Source organism: Protomyctophum bolini (genome assembly GCF_963924005.1).
Source record: "Protomyctophum bolini genome assembly, chromosome: 17".
Lineage (NCBI taxonomy): Eukaryota > Metazoa > Chordata > Actinopteri > Myctophiformes > Myctophidae > Protomyctophum > Protomyctophum bolini.
Window position 1 is genome coordinate 6,239,338 of NC_137878.1, and position 20,440 is coordinate 6,259,777.

Genomic DNA, 20,440 nt, shown 5'->3' on the forward strand with positions numbered 1-20,440 from the left:
TGGAGGATTCAGAAGATTTTTTTTATTTTTTATTTTGAGGTCAGGCCTTTTGGAAGATTTGTGCCGTTTTCAGGGACTGACCTCTTATCTAAAGCTCTGCAGCATTGATACACGCCATGGCATGGAAAGGAGAGCAGCGGCATTTGCATTTCTTTCACCATGTAGTAAACGCTGCATTCGTGGTCTGGAGAGGGCAGTTGTTTTACAGACGGGTAAAAGGGATTAATTGATTGATTGATTGATTGAAATATTTATGAACAGGTTGCAGAATTACAGTACATTTCAAGCACAACTCAATACAAAGACTGTTAACTGTGAGTGGACGACCCAATAAAGCGCTACACTTGTTTACAAGAGTGTCCACCTTGTTCAATTCATCAAAACATTTCAGAGACATAATACAAAATAGACACTTCTATATATAGCCAAAGAACAGAACAGGAATTCATCATAAAGGAGGGGGGGGGGGGGAAAGGGAAAAGAAACAATTATACAGTGAGGGGGAAAACGGGGGTGGGTGGGTGGCAGGGCCCTGAAGCCCCCTTTGATGTCTATGTGTGCACGTCCACGCACCTGTGCACCAAACAGGTGAAGTCAAAGGCGTATATTTGCACAGCAGTGTGGCGTATTCTTCCCCAACTAAATGACCCACGTCTGATGTATTCTTCCCTTAATAAATGCCCACATCCAGGACATTGAATAGATCAATTGAAGCTATAAGGCTTCATGGAACACAATGGACCCCAAAGGTGGAGTCAGAGGAGGTAAACTGGATGGGGGGGGGGAGTTTTTTTTCTTTTTCTTATACCTAACCTACGTTTTTAACTCAAATCTTTGCTTCTGGGAGGGGGGTCCCTAGCTGGAACAACATATTTTCAGATGGGGGTCTGCGGCCAATTACATAATATTTTTTGGGGGTCCTTGACATGAAAATGTTTGAGAACCGCTGACACATACTATAGCAACATGAGGTTTTTCAGAAAACTGTCAGGATTTAGAATCGTTCTTCTCAGGTCTAAATGGGTAACGCGTTTGGCTTGAATATATTATTACGCTGTTATTCTGAGTCTCATCATCTGTCTTGAATGAGCTCACCAGTGTGATGTATGTTGTATTATCCAAATTATATACAGTAGCAAGACAAAAGGCTCCTCTCTCCCCCCCCTTCATCCTGCCGAAACTAGTGCCCCTAAGAAGCAAGGTGTCCCGTTACATCCCATTCCCAGGGCCCGGACAATGAATTTAGCCTAACTCTCCTTGGCTATGCCTGCCCTTTGATACCAGTGAAAATAAATCCACTCCAAAAACTGTCCAGCTCATGCCATTATTGTTAAAAGGATATTTCCCCCCCCCTTCTCTCTCTCTCTCTCTCTCTCTCTCTCTCTCTCTCTCTCTCTCTCTTTCCCCTCAAAAGCCTTGCTGTCAAAATGATCTCCAATTACCCCAAAAAGCTGTGTTTGTCACATCGCAGCGCGGGGCCCTGGACAACGCGGGATGGGGAGATGAACCCGGAGGCCCTCTTGAAAGACGACTATCAAAGTCATTTGATCCGACGACGGCAGCATTTGCTAATTTTTAACATCTCTGAAAACCGGAAATTTGAGATCGACCCCTTTATGCGTGTCCCTCCTCCCGCAGCCCCCAGAGTGAGGAGGATGACATATCGGTGAGTGGAGCTGCAGAGAGAGAGAGAGAGAGAGATAATGGAATGGAACCTAGAGGAAAAAAAGGGGGTTGAGTTATGGACTCTATTGACAGGCACCGACCGTGACAGGGACCATACTTATTAGTTGTGCCTATGAGCATAGGGTCCAGTGTTCTCCCATGGGACACACACCGCTGCAGAGCGCACACACACACGGAACAATGCGCGCAGGGGGAAAAGAGAGTGATGTCTGTATAGAACTCCGCCGCGTTGCCCGTAGGACGTCCCTCGTGTGTGTGAGAAAGTGAGCGCAACGAGACTCACTAACCCTGCTCCGCTCCACAACCTGAAACCCATACCTACTTTGAAGATGTTCCTTCAAGGGCTATAGCTATATAAGAACACTGTAAATCTGAGGTTGAGAGATTAAAACAAAATATGTGAATTTGAAAAGTGCATGTAGCCTATACAGTGTAGGCCTACAGGTACATGAGGAAGAGAGATATTGCTTGTTCTGTGAACTTGGTGAAATTGAAAACGAGGTTCACTTTTTGGTTTTATCGCTCTAAATATGATGACATAAGGGGTGTTTTGGTTAATAGGATGTCTTCTATGATCTATCTGTGGGGATTTCCTCGATTTAAATGACTATATGTAAAAATGGAGATGTGTTTTGCCAAAGGGACTTTTGTTGTGGCAGATTTTATTTGTCAAACTTTGGAAAAAAGAGTGCTCTGTATAAATCTGGTGTAATGAATTATGTAATGTAAACATGCTGTAAAATGCAATTGTGAAACGGTGTCTTATATGAACCCATGAGGGTTGGGCACATTAATGTGCAGGGCACGAAAATTAATCAATCAATCAAAACGCAAGAATTTGTCTTGAAGTTGAATCTCGTCGTTTTTCTCAAGAACAAAAATAAATAAATCCTTGACCTTTTCTAATTTAATTAAATGACATTTATAAAGTGAAGATAATCTTTGCTGTGAAGAGATGGTCGGACATGTGATCCTAATATTATTGGTCACAAATTACAGTCAGGTCAAAACTATATTGAGGATTTTAGTTTGAGTTCTTTTTTGTTTTTAATATATTTTTTATCCCACGATTTTGCAACCCATTTTTCACCCCTGTGTCAATCATCTACTGTGATCCTGGGCTCTACACACCCTCCGCCAACCTGGGGAGAGCAACAGACTTAACTCATGCTCCCTTCATGCCTGAGTGTCCAAGTTGCTCCTTTACACCTGACAGGGGGGAGTTTCCCTGGTTGGACGTAGCGCGTGGAAGGAACACGTTATTCCAACCAGTTCCTTTCCCCTCCATCAGGCGCCAGGGGGAGGCAGTTTAGAGACCAGGATTACTGCATGTTTTTGTGAGGGTACCTACCCTAAGGGTAGTTTGAGTTCTAATGACAGGGAGAAGCTGCCATCTAGTGTTACAACTAACGTCCTGAAACATTTTCCATGACTAGAAAAGTATAGTTTATGTATTGTTGTTTATGCCATTCTAATATACAACAGTATAGGCTATCCTACACAAGTTAACAGTGGTGGAAAGTACTTTTACTTAAGTACTGTACTTAAGTACCATTTTGAGGTATGTGTAGCTACTTTACTTGAGTATTTCCAATTTCCAATGTGTACTTTTACTCCACTACAATTATTTTAAAACTTTATGTCACGGGGCAGCCCGTGCCCTATACACACACACACACACACACACACTGATTAAGGACATTGCACGCACGCACACACCACACAGACTGTGGGTAGTGGGGCAGACAGGTCCATATAATCATATCATATAATGTCAATACTGTTGATGTATGCATTTACAGGATGTACAAATGAAATGATACACAAAGGGAAAACATTCCGGTTATTAACCTGTGTTTATTGCAACCTCAGTGTTTGTATGGCCTTTCCAGTGCTGGCACTTTAAGAAGGGGGGAAGGTGCCAAGTACTGTTGAGGAGTAGGGGTGTTCCACAATGTCAAGAGTAAAGTATGTCTATTATCGGGGGAAATTAATGTAAACCCATATGATGTATAATCTAAAATAGAACATCTAGGTGTGGGGTTACCTATTCAGGTTCAGCTGATACGTAGCTGTGAGCTTGAAGATCTACTGTTTATATTTAATTGCTTCGCTGTGGGTGGTAGGATCCTCTCCTATAAAGCTAGTCAGTTATGCTGCATGGGGCAGGCATCATGCTGACAGCCCTGTGAGAGAGCTGCTGGGGCCCATGTCATGGGCGTAGCCTAGTGTATTTTGTTATTTTTCCTTTTTTCCTACGTTGCACATTAAGTATTTTTGAGTTCATTGTTTTGTATTTTTGGCCAGTATTATTTTTGCTGTTTGATTTTTCGTTGGTGAATATCTACAATTTTACAATTTACAATTTAGGCATTTAGCAGACGCTCTTAATCCAGAGCGACTTACATTAAGCAAGAACAAAAGCATGGGAATACATCACATAAAGACATTTATCATGAAACATGCGTAGCTAAGAAAGTAACAGTGGAATATCTATAATGAAACTATACATATAAGCTATACATCTATACTACTATGCTACACATATGTACTATGACGTGCTATGACTACTAGAATTGCTATCTAAGGGGGTGGGGTAAGTGCTATGGGCCATGATGGAGTCTGAAAAGGTGGGTTTTCAGACTACGGCGGAAGATTGGGAGTGATGCTGCAGTTCTGACTGCAATGGGAAGTGCATTCCACAGTTTTGGAGCCAGAAGGGAGAAGAGTTTGGGACGTGTGGAGCGTTGTCCCGGCGTTTTTAGTGAGGGTACTTCCAGCTTCCCTGCGTTGGCTGATCTGAGTGAGCGGGAGGGTTTGTAGGGTTCGATCATACTTGCAAGATATGGGGGAGCCATACCTTTGGTTGCTTTGAATGCCAGCATCAGGGTTTTGTATTCTGTGCGGGCAGCGACCGGGAGCCAGTGGAGGGAGCGGAGCAGGGGGGAGACATGTGAGAATTTTGGCTGGTTGAAGACCAAGCGAGCTGCAGCATTTTGGATCAGCTGGAGAGGCTTAAGTGCACATGCTGGTAGGCCAGTAAGGAGGGAGTTACAATAGTCAAGTTTTGACAAGACTGTTGTCTGGATTAGGAGCTGGGCTGATTCCTGGGGATCACTGGAGCTGGAGGTTTTGAACAATAAAAACCACCAAAAAGCATCGCTGACTGTTTTTGGAGCCTTGGCCCTCGGGCAACTTCACACTTTAGTTACTAGTTACTTTGGCGATTTAACATTTGATTAGAAAACATACACTAACCACCTCAACCCTATACATTTCGGCTATTTTCAATAGATTTTCTACACATTTCTGTGAAATGGGACATTCTGCAATATGAATACTTTTATACTTTTAGTACTTTAAGTACATGTTGATGCCGATACTTTTGTACTTTTACTCAAGTATACATTTTCAATTCCGTACTTCTACTTGTAATGAAGTACTTCTAAATTGCAGTATTGGTACATTTACTCAAGTAAAACAATTGAGTATACTTTACAACCAACATCAAACTCACCTCATCTGAGTGAGGCTCTTGAATATCATAAAGGTGTATAAAGGACCCCTATAGACAATTAAAAAAAAAACACACATAATACTGTATGACTTAGGCACACGCTATGAAATAGAAAGAGTATTTTTGTTTTGTCACGGCCCCTTGGCCTGGCCTGCAGGGCCTATGCTGTCTATATGGTGTACTGCCCTGTCTGTGTGTTTCCCCCACAGATCATGTGGGCGTCGGCCCACTTGAGACTCCTCGTTAGGTGCATTAGGAGCACCTGATCAGTGCTCCTGGAACTCCTATAAAGAGGGCTTGCCAGCCATTCTCTTGGTCCCACTCCAGATGACAGCACCATTCTGTTTGCTGCTCCTCGCCATTTGATTTGCACACTACAACACACCTTCATCATATTAACCACACATCCACACTGACACCACTGATCTTACTGACTACCACATCTCATACTTTTTGTAAGCATTATCATTTATATTAAGTATTATTAGTTATCTCTTACGAATAAATTATTGTTATTTTGAACACTGCTCTGTGTCCTCCTCAATTTGTCATGGCCCAACGGGCCGGGTTATGACAGTTTTAAGTGCAAAACAGTTATTTTCCATTAAGTACATAATTTATATAAAATGTCCATAAGGTGTGTTCCATTAAACCACATACTAAATATATATAATTTAGCATGCACCTTAGCAAACCACACACTAGGAAAAACTAAGTGCTTCAGTATTATATTTATTGAAATGTATTATACTATACAGTGCCCCCTGAAATGCATCATCTCGTTGTAGAGGGGGTCCTCGGGCACAACACAATGAATACAGTACATATAGACAAAACAGTACACATGTCAACACACAACGATACACTTACAACATCAAAAACATAGATAGAGGCTCTCCAATCCACTCAAAACACTACATCAACTGCACTGCAACACACCTCTCCCCCAAACAATAAATAAGAAAAATCAAATCAAGATAAAAAAAACAGAAACAAATACACCTATACTACTATATAAATCTGTGTTTTTGAAACAACAATTCAAAACGTTGAATATATCATTATACCATCATACGCCTTCCTTCCTCTTCAATATAATAGAAACAGTACAGTAATTGTACAAACGCGGCAACAGTAGTACAGGATACTATCACACCTATAGGATATAGCTGTGCGCGTGTGTGTGTGTGTGTGTGTGTGTGTGTGTGTGTGTGTGTGTGTGTGTGCGTGCGTAGCCTATACAGTGTATTATTGTTGAAGATTTTAACCGTTTTACAGCCCAGCTGACATGCAGACAAGTCAAAATGTTATTGTCAAACCTAACATTTAACAGGCGAGCTGGGACTGAAACCCATTCTCTGCAAATATGGAACTGGTTTATCGACCGTAGAAAAACACATGGTTTCAATTGGATGCTATACAAATGCTATCGGGTTTGTTAGTTTTGTTCTTCTCATTCCTGGGTCAAGGTCAAGGTAGACTTTATTGCCCACGAGGGAAAACATGCAGGGTTGCCACGCACAGACATACAATAGAGCGTCGCAGTCCCACCCCCCCCTCGAGAGACCCGTATTTTTTTATTTATTTAAAGACGTTTACGCCGCGTACAAAGCCAACTGGAGTTGTGACACATCATGACAATAAACACAATGTTTTGGGCCGAACAAATCATAAATAAATCATAAAATAATAATAATAATAATAATAATTTTGTTGTTTTTCTTCTTTGTAATAATTTGTTTGGTCCAAAATATCGTGTTTGTTGTCATGATTTCTCATGAACTCGAGTTGGCTTCGTACGACGCTTAATAGGTCTTTAAATAAAGACCTTTTGAAATGTCTATGGAGGAAAATGCATTGGGAAGTATTTCCTGGGCCTGGCGTCGTCATGAAAGGGGCCGGGACTGCGACGCTCTTTATAACATACATTGCAATAGAAATACAAGAGAGCTGGGACAACACAACACAATGTATGCTATAATCAGTAAGTCCTCAATGAAAAAATAATAATATTATATTGAATTTGTTCATAATAATAAAACATAATAGTTCTGTTCTGTCTGTTTGTGTATTTATCTATTATGAAGATGGTGCTGACTGGCGTTTCACTTTTCACACAGAATTTGAGAACTCTATACACAAACCAGGCCCGACGTTTTAGGGCCTGATCAGTTAGGGCCCAGTTTGGGCCGGGCCTTAATTTTGGGGCCCGATGAGAACTCTAATTAAAAGGGGTGGTGGTGCTGCATGGGCGGGGCTGGAGTGACCACCTCCACCCAGCATGTCTCCACCTTCAACCAGAGGGCAGTAACACATTCTGGTGTTTTAAGCATTATGTTATACTTATATAATGTGGAGCAAATTAGGAATATATATTCTTTCAGAGCGAACATTTTTAACTAAAATCTTTGCTACTGCAGGGTGGGTGGGTGGGGGGGGGGGGGGGGGGACCCTGGAACAACATACTTTGAGATGGGGGTCGGCGGCCAAATTAATATAATTTCTGGGGGTCCTTGACATGAAATAGTTTGAGAACCAGGCACTGACATAGAAAAACACAGGGTTTTTCCGAGAAAACTGTCAGGATTTATAGAAGACATTTGTGTAGAATCGTCCTCGGCAGGTCGAAATGGGTCAAAAGGCGTGGTGGTTCTGGGCGGAGCTGGAGTGACCCGGACCTCCTCCACCCGACACGTCTCCAGGACAGCCTGCCGCCGCCGCCACCTCCTCCTCCGCCCTCAGGCACAGCTCCTGGAGGAAGTTAGCCGTCTCCGTCACCAAGTCGCTCTCGTCATCTGACAGGTATGGGGAGGCACGTGGAGAGAGTGTTATATAAGGCTCATATACATATAGTCTGGATCTTCGGTGGTGGGGTGACCACCGAACTATATACAACATGACGTCACGAGCTGCGGTGAAGAGCAAACCACCGCCACCGCTCCAGCCCTTCTCTCTGTTTTTACTCCACTACCACCGCTCAATGTTATTTCAGCTCCGGTGGTCAGCTCACCACCGAAAATCCAGAGTACTATGAATAGGCCTTTAGAGGGGCAGGGGCTGAAATCCCATAAGAGGGCACTTTTGGACAAAAATAGCTAAAATAGTTGATCTACAAGCTCTCAACGCGTCGCAGACTCGCAGCGCGACGCGTTGAGAGCTTGTAGATCATCTATTTTCGGGGCGCAACCCAGCACTCTTTAGCTAGTGGAGATGCGGTGTGTAACGACATGGATCTTATCTAACGCAAAATGCTGTGTTTGCAAGTTCAGGAGACTGTGGAGAAAAGGCAATTCTCCTGAATGCTGCCTTTTCCGGGCATGGCATGGAGAGGAGAGGAGAGGAGGGGCATTTGCATTTCTTTCACCATGTAGTAAACGCTGCATTCGTGGTCTGGAGAGGGCAGTTGTTTTACAGACGGGTCAAAGGGCAGGTGCTGAAGGCCCCTTTGATGTCTACTGTACTGTATTGTGTGCGCACGTCCCTGTCTGACAGGGAGGGAGCAGAGAATGACAGACAGAGACACTGCTGTTACTAAACACTAGGTGGCACTGCCGCACTCCGAACCAGGCGTTAGGGCCCCACGGTCCCCCGTCTGAAAATATTTTGTTGCCGGAGAGAGACGCTCATAAGAAGCTTAACAAGCTTGTAGATCTGCTACTTTTGAAAGATCGTGAAAATGTGGCCCAAGTCTTTGAATACATATTAGCACTTTTAACTCAAATCTTTGCTTTGGTTTTCTAAAGGTGCGGTGCCATATCTATGGTATAAAGCAAAAAGAATCCAGTTGAGTATAGATAATACTATTTCATTTAAACTCCAAATCTGATCTTTTCAGATCGTATACAGCTCTCCAGATTCAATATTTTATTGTGCTGAGTCATTTTTTTTATAAAAGCACTATAGAACAGAGAGATGGAAGAGATGACATGATGAGCACCTTTAAGTTCTTTCAGCCTCGGGGAGTCCTTCTCTTGGCTGAGCGTCTTCTGGAGGGACCTGCAGATCTTTCTGTGGGTGAACCAGTGGAGCCTCTGACAGGCCAAGCTACAGTATGTCAACTTCAAGACAGAAAGCAAACAAAAGGGTCAAAACATTGTCATTTATTTAATAAACTGATTTTAGGATTTCTTATCACATTTATGCCTGACGTGTAAAAAAAAAAAGAAGTCTTCTAAATCCTGACAGTTTATCCTGACAGAAACACTGCATGTTTCTATATCAGTGGTGCTCAATATTTCATGTCAAGGACCCCAAAAATTATATGTAAACCCCCCCAGAAGCAAAGATTCTAGTTAAAAACGTTCGCTCGGAAAGAATATGATATTGAAAGACGTGCGCCACATTTTCACGATTTTTCAAAAAATAGCAGATCTACAAGCTCGCAAAGCTCGCATAGCGTGGCACTCTGTGCCACGCTATGAGCTTGTAGATCTGCTATTTTTCCATAGCTAAAGTACAACATAATGCTTAAAATACCAATTCTTGAATTCTTGCATCAATTTTCGAAACAAACTTTCAGAGACATTTCCTTACTGTTCTGCAGAGGGAGCATCTCTTGTCTGCGCCTCTCTCGCCACACGTGGCACAGTACTCCGCGTCCACGAAGGCCATCTGACCGGTCAGGGCTTGGGTCAGCACGGAGACGGCCGTCGGGTCAGTGCCCTGGTGGAAAACCAGAGTGGAATTATTATTGTCTCAACGTGGGAGTCCTGCACATGATCAGTGATGTTACCCATGTTTTAAATGGCGAGTTTGTAGGCTACTTCTGCCCTCTGGGAGAAGATACAAAGAACCAAAGTGGAAGTACATCAGATTTAAAAAAAATAATTTGTATCAGCATCAACTAAGATGCTGAACGAGTAGCTCTGAAACAGCGGTAACTGTGTGAGGCTAGATTATCCACATCATGTGTGCAATTGTGTAATGTTGTGTCTTCCTCTGTGATGTATTTTTGTTTTGTCATTGATGTTTTATGTGTGGCTGTAGCTGGGGTGAAAGCCCAAGACAAATTTCCCTTGTGGACAATAAAGTTTACCTTGCTTGACCTTGTAATATGAATCCATTCTGGGTGGGAGGGTTCCCTTTTGGTGTTTAAAAGCATTATGTTATACTTTAACCATTGAAAAACAGCAGATCTACAAGCTACGAGCTACAAGCTTTTAGTTCTGCTATTTTTTTAAATTCGTGAAAATGTGGCCCAAAACGTTTGAATATATTCTTTCAGAGCGTTCGTTTTTAGCTCAAATCTTTGCTTTTTTTTTGGGGGGGGGTCCCTGGAACAACATATTTTTTGATGGGGGTCGGCGGGCCAAATACATATCATTCTAGGGGTCCTTGACATTAAATAGTTTGAGAACCACTGACATAGAAACATAGGGTTCTTCAGAAAACTGTCAAAATGGGTTAAAAACATTTAGATTCCATATCTAAATAACATGATAGCTTAATAGGTAGTTTATCCAGACATTAGAAAATGTATGATAAGCATAACACTAAATCATGAGAAGAAATGGATTATCCATGATGTTGCTGGCCCCAAAAAACAATGGGGAAGAAAAACATCAGGAAAAATGTAGCTCTTTGAATGCAGACAAATATTGAATAATAGGTAGTGAGAAAAGGCGTTTTGAGTTAAGAGTTTCTTACAATGCAGCCCATGAGGAAGACGTTTAGTTCTTGATTATTAATTAACTATCTTTTAAAAGGCCCATATCTTATATTCACTCCTACACTGCGCAATTCAATTGCACAAAGTATACACTTACTATTTCCACCGGCGCAACACTTTTCATCAGCTGCTGAAGTAGAGTGCCCTCACAGTACGGAAAGGTCTTGATACAATCCCTGATGAACTTCTCCTGGTACTGTGGGAAGCCATCGCTCTCCCTGCCCCTTAGCAGACTGTGACATTATAGGCATTATAAATCAATTAAAAGGAGAATTATCTACACATCTTTCATTGTGCACTTATCGGATCGAATGTCATTCAACAAGAATTGTGATGTTTTTGCGTATATGCGCAGTACGTACTCGTACTTCCAGTCGAGAATAGGCGTTTTTTGTCTTGCTGCTCAATTTACAATTACAATTTAGGCCTTTTGCAGGCACTCTTAATGCCTAGTTTATGCTTCGTCGTAAACAAAGTAATAATAGCACTACAAATCTACAAAGCTCACAACGTGTAACACCGGTGATGTGTTGTGAGCTTGTAGGTCGCCTAATTTTGTGATGAAGTATGAATTGGGATTTATTCAGAGCGATAAATTGTAAGATTAGTCGCCCAGTCTACATTTACAGTCTACCAGCGACACAGTAAGCAGTCAAGTAAATAGAGTGTAAAGAAAACTAAGCGCTTCAAAGTAACCACAGGGTTGCTAGAGTACAAAACCACAAATAGCGTCTGTGAACAAGTAAACAACAAACATGAGCGTGTTTGGTAGAAGCCTAGCTCTGCATGGTCCATAATGCCGTTGCATGTAGATCTACTGTATGTTACCGATGACTTCCAGGGCTCGCATGAATGCAGACAAGCCTCTCGTCTTTAGCGTGAATAAAAATAACGTTTATGCTACTCACCAATACAAAGGCGGGTTGTGGTGTCATTAGAAAGACTATACTTTCCTTAGTGGAAGCACTCTGAGCCCCTCAGACAAGAAAGGGAGATGTATAACTGTCAGAGGGGTGAATCTGTGGAACGGCCTGGACAATGTAGGCCTACTAAAAAAGTGCAGTTCAATCTATACATTTAAAAGAATGTATAAATCAAAAATAATGGATAAGCATAAAACATCAACAATATAGTTTTCCACCTTTAAACCATAACTTATTAAGTATACTCTGTCACGGTCCGTGACATGTTATGTTTTCTTGTGTACCTTTTATTTTGTAGTATTTGTTTTGTGCCATCCTGTCTGCCCCTGTATAGTTCTGTACCTGCCTTGTCTAACCTGTATTGTGATCAGTCTTTGTTTTCCACCTGTGTCCTCTTAGTCCCCCAGCCAATCCCTTTCTTGATTTGAGTGTTGTTCACCTGTGTCTAGTTATCCCATGTCTATAAGTATGCCCTTGTGTTGTCAGTTCTTTGTGGGTTCGTAATTTGTTGTCAGTGTATGTCTAGCTCCTCGTGATTCCTTGATTTTCCTAGTCCTAGTGTATGTCCTTGCTCCTAGTGTTCCTAGTTTATTTTCCTGTGTTTGTTCCTGCTCCCCTGGTTTTTTGGTTAATAAACCACCGTGCACTTGACCTGCCTTGTGTCTGCCTCTTCCTCTGCCTTGTCCTGCGCTTGGGTCCTACACACCTCTGACTCTGATCGTGACATACTCATTAAGATATAGAAATGCTAAAACTGTAGAATAACCTTTATTTTCTTTTTTCCAGTATTTTGTTTGTTTGTATTTCTTTCCTCTGTTTGTCTGTTTTCACCCTGTTTGTTTACTGCCCCCCCCCCCCCCCCCCCCCCCTCCATGTGTGTTACTGTAGATGTATTGTATATATTATTATTTCTGTTGGTGTAAATAGGATAGGCAAAATAAGCCACTGGCTTCAGCCTATAACTTTTTGGTCTAAATACTAACTATCAAAAGCGCTCTTTTTTATTTACGCCAAAGACCGAGAGGGCATGGCCTGCATTCATGCGAGCCCCCGGAAGTCACCGGTAACATATAGCTCTCTAAAATGCAACGGCATTAGAGCTATATATATGGACCAGAGAGCTATATAACAGAAGCCCCAACCTGTAGACCAGTGCGTCCAGTTGCTGGTCATGGTCGTGGAGGTACTCCAGGCACTTGTGCAGAACGCAGCCGATGTAGTGCATCTTCATGGCGAGCACCTCCCTCATGTCCTGCTGCTCATCATGCACACACTGCTCACAGAGGAGGTCCATGACGCCGCAGCACCTCTCCAGGGCCGCCTCGTCCTGCAGCAGCACGGGGTTCTCCTTCACCAGCATCACCATCTGACACGTACGGTACGGCGGCATGCATGCAGCACGCATATAGGGCCCACCGCCGCGCACCGTGCGGAAAGCACATTATTGTGTTATTATGTTTGACGGCATGGGCGGAGGGGCAGGGGGGGTGCAGGGGGGGGGGGGGGAGGGGGGGCACTGCACCCCCTGGCAAAAAAATAAATATATTTTTTTAACTTAACTTCTGGCTTCTGACTGTAGTTTGTAACCATCTCTCTTATCATGATATGATGACTCGCTGTACGGCTGTAGTGCATGTGTGTATGTGTGTGTGAGCTGCTGTACTAAATAACTCCTTTTTAGGGGTTAGGGCATTGTAAAAACGCTAAAATAATAAAACCAGTAAGACGCGCAAACGCGGGAAGCGAACGCAGCTCGTGTGTCTGTGCCCTTTGTGCCCATATATGGAGCTGAGTGATTTGTTTGTGATTGATGCAACACACTCCATATTTGGACGTAGCTCCATATATGGGCACAAAGGGGGGGGGACACGCACACACAGACACACAGACATGATCTGCTAGGTCTCATAGTAAGTGCTCACTGCTTTCGCAATAAAGATAAAAAATCAGGTGTCGTTCGCCAAGCACTCGCACCCCCCCTGGCGTCAACTTCAAGCTCTGCCTATGTTTGATGGAGCACCGAAGTCCTGACGTCACTGCCAGTAGAGGGCGCCAGTCCACAGGCTCGTCGTGTACTTTGTATTGTCTCCACCAGGCCGAAGTCATGGGGAGAGAGTATGTTTTGCACTCGGGGAGAGAGTATGTTTTGCACTCCGTCCGTGTGTGTGTGTGTGTGTGTGTGTCCGTCCGTCCGTCCGTCCGTCCGTCCGTCCGTCCGTCCGTCCGTCCTTCCGTCCGTCCGTTACCAGCTAATCTCCGGCACCGTTGGCCCGATCCATGCCGAACCTTGCACACACACTCCCTGGATGCCAACGACGAACCTCTGCCTCAAATATTCCTCAACCTCGACCTGTTATAGCGCCACCATGAGGCCGATTTAGGCAAAACACATTTCTGCAGACATTTTATCCATACATCACTCAATTCTGTACACATTTCTGTACACATTTTATCCATACATCACTCAATTCGGTATACACTATCTCCATAGTCATGTGATCAACGCGGATCTGCACAATTTCCCATCTTCCATCCTGATTGGCTAAGATTGGCTTCCAAAGCTCACACGATTGGTCCGTTTCGAACAAAATCAAAATACCACAAATCACAAACGCAGTGTGCAATTTCCGTGAATTTATGCACGCACATTTCCACTATAGGCCGAGGATGAAATGCCACTATTTTTTTTTTCTCCCAAATCAGCCTCACAGGGCAATTCCTGTTTTACCTATAACTGCATCGATCTGTATACAACTTATTGATTTAGTCGACTAAAATATATTTTGGCGGGCCTTGATGCCGTCGTAATGACTGATTTCTTTTTGCTGAAAATAGCAGATCTACAAGCTCACAACGCATCACACTGTGAGCTTGTAGATCTGCTATTTTCAGCATGCAACCAAGTGTAAAATGACTTATACTGGATCTCTTGTCCACTATAGTCCCTTCCTAACATTTTAGTCTAGTTTTTAGCTATTGACGAAATTGTCAATACATTACATAGTAGTCTTAGTTTTAGTCATCATAGCTTAGTTTTCATTTAGTTTCCATTTAGTTTTCGTCAGTGAAAAAAGGTAGTCGACGAACATTTTTCGCCTCAGTTTTAGTCGACAAAGACAACACTTGTGTAGATCTATTTGCGCAATTATGGAAATTGTTGACAAGTTTGTAAAAGTTTGGCATCAAGGTCCGCCAAAATACATTTTAGTCGACTAAATCAACTGTATATTCAGTCGACTAAAATCGCATGACATTTAGTCGACTAAAACTAGACTAAGACTAAATTTGCTGCCAAATTTGTCGCGCACGAGTACAGACACACACAGACAGACAGGCAGATATAAGACTAACTAGACAGCTCGCCAGCACGCGGTAAAAAATACATTTGGAAATGTTCTGCCTATGTACAACAGGCCCCCACCTTGACAGGATTGAGGTTGGTGGTCATAATGATCTTGTAAAGGGGTCCTGCCAGTTCGGGAGGCAGCATGGCTTCAGTCTCCGGACCCTGGGGTCTGGTGTAGTGGTCCAGCCTGGCCCGAGAGAAGTAGTTGTTGATCAAAGTGACACAGTCATGCTGGCCTGGAAGAATCAAGGTCAAAGTCATGAAGACATGTATAGTCTATAGACCATTCTCGGGTTGCGGGAACCCCTTTTGGTGTTTTAAAGCATTGTGCTATACTTTAGCTGTTGAAAAATAGCAGATCTACAAGCTCGTAGATCTACGAGCTTCTCTAGGTCTACTATTTTTGAAAAATCGTGAAAATGTGTCGCCATTTTTCAGCCATGGGATAATACTGTTTACTGTCTACGAGCTTGTAGATGTGCTATTTTTGTGAAAATGTGGCACAAATCTTTGAATACATATGCTTTCGGAGCCAACGTTTTTAACTCAAGTCTTTGCTTCTGGGGGAGGACCAGAAGCTGACAATAGAAACAATATAGGGTTTGTCAGAAAACTGTTAGTATTCACCAGCTCAGTGGCCTTGTGGTTAGAGTGTCCGCCCTGAGACTGGGAGGTCTGGGGTTCAATCCCCGGCCCAGGTCATACCAAAGACTGTAAAAATGGGACCCAGTGCCTCCCTGCTTGGCACTCAGCATCAAGGGTTGGATTGGGGGGTAAATCCCTGCGACATACTAGCGTCATGTCCAGGGGGTGTACTTGTACATCAAGCTGCCTCACGCTATACAGAAACAGGAGATAGGCTCCTGGCCTCATGGCTCGGCAAGGCTACTTACTTTACTGACAATAAAAACAATAGGGTTTTTCAGAAAACTGTTAAAATTCAGAAGCCTCAGTCCTAACCTTACCCACAAAAGCTGCCATCTGAGCAGCCGTGCGCCCCACAGAGTTCACCTGGCCCGTTTCTGCTCCTGCGTTCAGGAGCATGCTGGTCACGTCACTCTTTCCTGTGGAGGTCATGAAACATGAAGTGTTGTTTTTGGCAGCAAATGTTAGTAGTTAGTTAGTTTTAGTCATAGTTTCTTGAATAGTTTTCATTTATAGTTTTAGGTCACATTTTAGTCACCTGGAATGTTTTAGTGTTGGTCTAGTTTTAGTCGACTAAATTGTATTTTGCCGAATAGCAGATCTAGATCTGCTATTTTCAGCATGCAACCTATAATGACTGGATCTCTTGTCCCTTCCCTTGTTGACGAAATTGTCAATATATTTAGTCTTAGTTTTAGTCATCATAGCTTCGTTTTCATTTAGTTTTCATCAGTGGAAAAAGGTGTAGTCGACGAACATTTTTCGTCGACGAAAACAACACTGTGGTCAAATCAAATATATACATCATCAAAGATGTCAGGCAGACGTACAGCGTTTGTGTCCAAATTCCGACAAACCATTACTTTTCAGGATAAACCTTACTTTTCAGGAAATGACGGAAAAATAAATAACCGTTCCAGCGGATCCAGTGTATAGTTTTTATTTAGTCACTTGGTCAGGAGGTCGTGGCGTTTTTTAATACTTTTCGTTGGTTAAATCCCATAGACGCACTTTTACCGTAACTATTTTAAGAATGTCTGGTGGGGTGAAATGAACACTGGATATTTGACACTGTAATATCTGGACATTTGACTGCATAGTAGGCACTAGGCAGACCCACCTAGCCTCGGAAACCCAGACGTTTTTATTTCCAGGGAGAAAAAAAAAGTCTGGGTCCACTTCAATTCGGCATAGAGTAGCGCAAACATTGCTCACTCTCTGCAGATTTCTGATTGTCTGCACCTTTGTAAAATTGACATACACACGCACACATGTACACACACACGCTCCTCTCTCTCTCTGTCGCTCTAAGTAATTAGTCTCATGTCGCGCAGCTGCACATATATTCTCCCGGCGGATCCTGCCGGGAGCTGCCTATGCCATAAAAAGCATAGGTGAGTTCCAGGCTAGACCCACCTGACAGAGCAGCAAACATGAGGGCGGTGTATCCATATTCGTGTTGGTTACAGTTGACGTTGGCTCCATGTTGCAGCAGCAGGCCACACATGCCGGCCTCACCCTTACACGCTGCGTGCATCAACGGTGTCATTCCATGCTGTATGTACAGGAAAGAGAGGCAATTTATCTATGAGGGTCATTTGCCTCATACTGTATATTATGTTCACAGGCCTGACGTCGAAAAAAAACCGTTCGCTTTGAAAGAATATATATTCAAAGATTTGTGCCGCATTTTTACGATTTAAAAAAGACCTACAAGCTCGTAGCGCGCCACTCGGTGGCGCGCTATGAGCTTGTAGATCTGCTATTTTTCAATAGCTAAAGGATAACACAATGCTTAGTTAAAACACCAAAAGGGGTTCCCGCATGTCTGTATTCTGGGCTCATTTGTCAAAAGGGTTAGGACGCACGCACGCACGCACGCACGCACGCACGCACGCACGCCATCTGATCTTGACAGACTGGAAAGTAAACACTTATGGACTCACGGTGTGTTACGTCTAGTGGCACGACGCTATTATCTATATCTATAGCCTTCCTTGAAGGGCTGTCACCTCCATGTGTCTCAGAAACAATAAAGAAGAACATTGTGCTTTTTATAACCGTTGTTGTGAACATTTAGCCTTATCCTTCCCATGAGTGTATAGTGCTAAATCACATGTAGTTCCCCCTGAGCTCTGTACTAGGCCCTCTCCTGTTTTGTCTCTACACTAAATACCGGATCTTTGCCAAAAGAAATAGCCAATCGCATGCTCTGAACTTGTAGTTCTGCTATTTTTGCCAAATGTCATTTGCCCCCAGAATAGGGACACAAGTGTATAATCAAATATATATATATATATATATATATATATATATATATTTTGTTTTACAAGACTTGTCATAGTTATGAATAAACATAAACAGTCTTCATACATACCTCGTCCAAGCAGTCCACCTGCACATCTGTCCTCGCCAACAACATGTCCGCCTCCTGCAGATCGTCTACACATGAACAGAATCGACGTCAGGAAGAACACTAAAAGGTTCAGGTTGGGGTTTGGGATATTAAGGCAGGGCTTCTCAACCCTATTCTGGGGGCCCAGGTCAAAAAAACATGACCGCTTATTTAATGCTTATTTAAGGCTTTCGGCTGCCGTAAAGTGGTCAGATGCGTGGGCTGCGTGCATGCATTCTCCGACCACATAAATCAATTGTGTTCTGGCTATATAGGATCAATGGAGTTTTTGTATTGAGTTGTGCTTGAAATGTACTGTAATTCTGCAAACTGTTAATAAATACTTCAATCCATCAACATAGTTCCTATTCATCGATATCATAATGAAAAGACATTTTTCAAGGCTTCGACATATACTGTGTGTTTAATGCATAATAAATGATTGATATGTGTGTATGTTTGTATGTATGTATGCATATAAACAGTGAAATGGCTTCTACAATATGTATGTATATATGTGTGTATATATATAAAATCTACAAGGAGGAAAAATGTAGACGTTTTCCATATCATTTGGATATTTCATCGATATTGAAATTGAATGGTTGACATTTTATCTACTATATAAATGTAACGAAGGAAGAGTACACACCTGCAGCTATAGTTTGTAGGAGCTTCCACTCAGACGCAGAGAGATCTCCCTTCTTTGACGCGGCAGCCATAAGTCTGTCTTTTTTTTATCAGATGTTTAGTTTGACCGTGTTCTCTCTGAGGAGGTGACGATAGTTTGATCTGTAAAGTAAAGTAAGGCTGGCGGAGTTTAGTTTAAAGCTGCTGGCACTGCATGGGATAAAACAATCACTGGAATATACCATCATAAAGACCACAGGGGGGGGGGGGGGGGGGGGGGGTATTGGTGCAGTCCGACTTTACTGATCAAATAACTTTTGAACTTGCCGATTGATTACATTTCACACGCTTGTATAATATTCATTTTAAACACATTGTGATTGTGGTGTAATGTTTTCTAGGGTGTTAAATGTAGACTATAGTTTTAAATCATATCAGACCCCCCCCCCCCCCCCCCCCCCCCCCCCATCCTGCAGTGCCTCCATCCACACTAGACCCTGCCCCCTGTTGTGTGTCTGGGTGGTTGAAAACCTCCACGCTGAGTGAAGAATTTACAACTATACATCAACTGTAATATCTTCCACTTATTGAGTCAACCACAGTCAGGTAATAACCCATACAACAATGACTAGACTGTCAGTGATTGGTTACTTATGACTACCATAATAACCTATACAACAATGACTAGACTATAAGTGATTGGTTACTTACAGGGGCGGCCTTAAGGATCGGGAGGCCCCGTTCATGACGTCATATTTTTTTATAATTAATAATTATATATATATATATAAATGTATAAATATATATTTAAAAAAAATACTTTACTTTTTAAACCTGGCAACCATTTTCCGCTAACCTGAGCGGGGCTCCCTAGCCTGCTGGAGGGGCTCCCATCATCCCATGCACCCTCGAGAGAAAGAAAAAAAAGGAAAATAAATGCAGCCTTGAGCCTACCAAATATGTTGTGGTCTTGTGGAGCTTGATCACCTCCTCCTCCTTTCCCCAAATTGCCAATCCCAATAAATCAAAAGTAGTGTGAATACTTCCACAGCCTAATTACTAAAGGATTAACTATCAGTCTTCTCCGAAATCTGTCAATCTTTGTCAACTCAGCACGTGTTGACAACGCATTGTAAACAGAAACAGAAGCTGACTGTGTGTGTGTGTGTGTGTGTGTGTCACACCAAAAGTGGTGACCTATAGAATCCTGTACATTAGAATCATCGCGATCCTCACCCCTAACACAGCTGTCATTAATTAATGGTCTTGATTGCCTATGCGTTCAAGTTAGAGTTAAATACCCATAAGGGTCCCTTTTGTATCATTTAGCTGGGGACCCCCTGGTCCATGGAACTCCCTTAAGGACCCCTGGGGGTCCCCGGACCCGACTTTGAGAACCACTGTTGTAGCCTACAAGAAGACACACACATAGCCTAGCCGGCTATACTCAAGTAACTCAACTCAACTCCATTTTATTTCTATAGTGTTTAACCTGCAGGGCCAGCAGGGGCCTATTTCACGAATCTTGGATGACCTAATCCAGGATATAGGCCAAAGCCAGGCTTTTTAAATCCTGATCTTTACAGCCTGGTTTATTCCGTTCCACTAAAGCCAAGCGAGGCTCAGAATT

At 42.7% G+C, this 20,440-nt stretch overlaps 1 protein-coding gene across 1 annotated transcript; it reads right to left on the bottom strand.

Annotated features, from left to right (window-relative positions):
* Nucleotides 1-7,837: 7,837 nt before the first annotated feature.
* Nucleotides 7,838-18,902, bottom strand: LOC308331565 (ankyrin repeat and MYND domain-containing protein 2-like; the record flags this gene model as incomplete). Its single annotated transcript, XM_080787049.1, has 10 exons — nucleotides 7,838-7,998; nucleotides 9,141-9,261; nucleotides 9,737-9,865; nucleotides 10,969-11,104; nucleotides 12,937-13,160; nucleotides 15,216-15,376; nucleotides 16,106-16,204; nucleotides 17,202-17,340; nucleotides 18,163-18,227; nucleotides 18,833-18,902. 10 exons carry the CDS (start codon nucleotides 18,900-18,902, stop codon nucleotides 7,838-7,840), a joined length of 1,305 nt encoding a protein of 434 aa, XP_080643175.1.
* Between the last annotated feature and the right edge of the window lie 1,538 nt (nucleotides 18,903-20,440).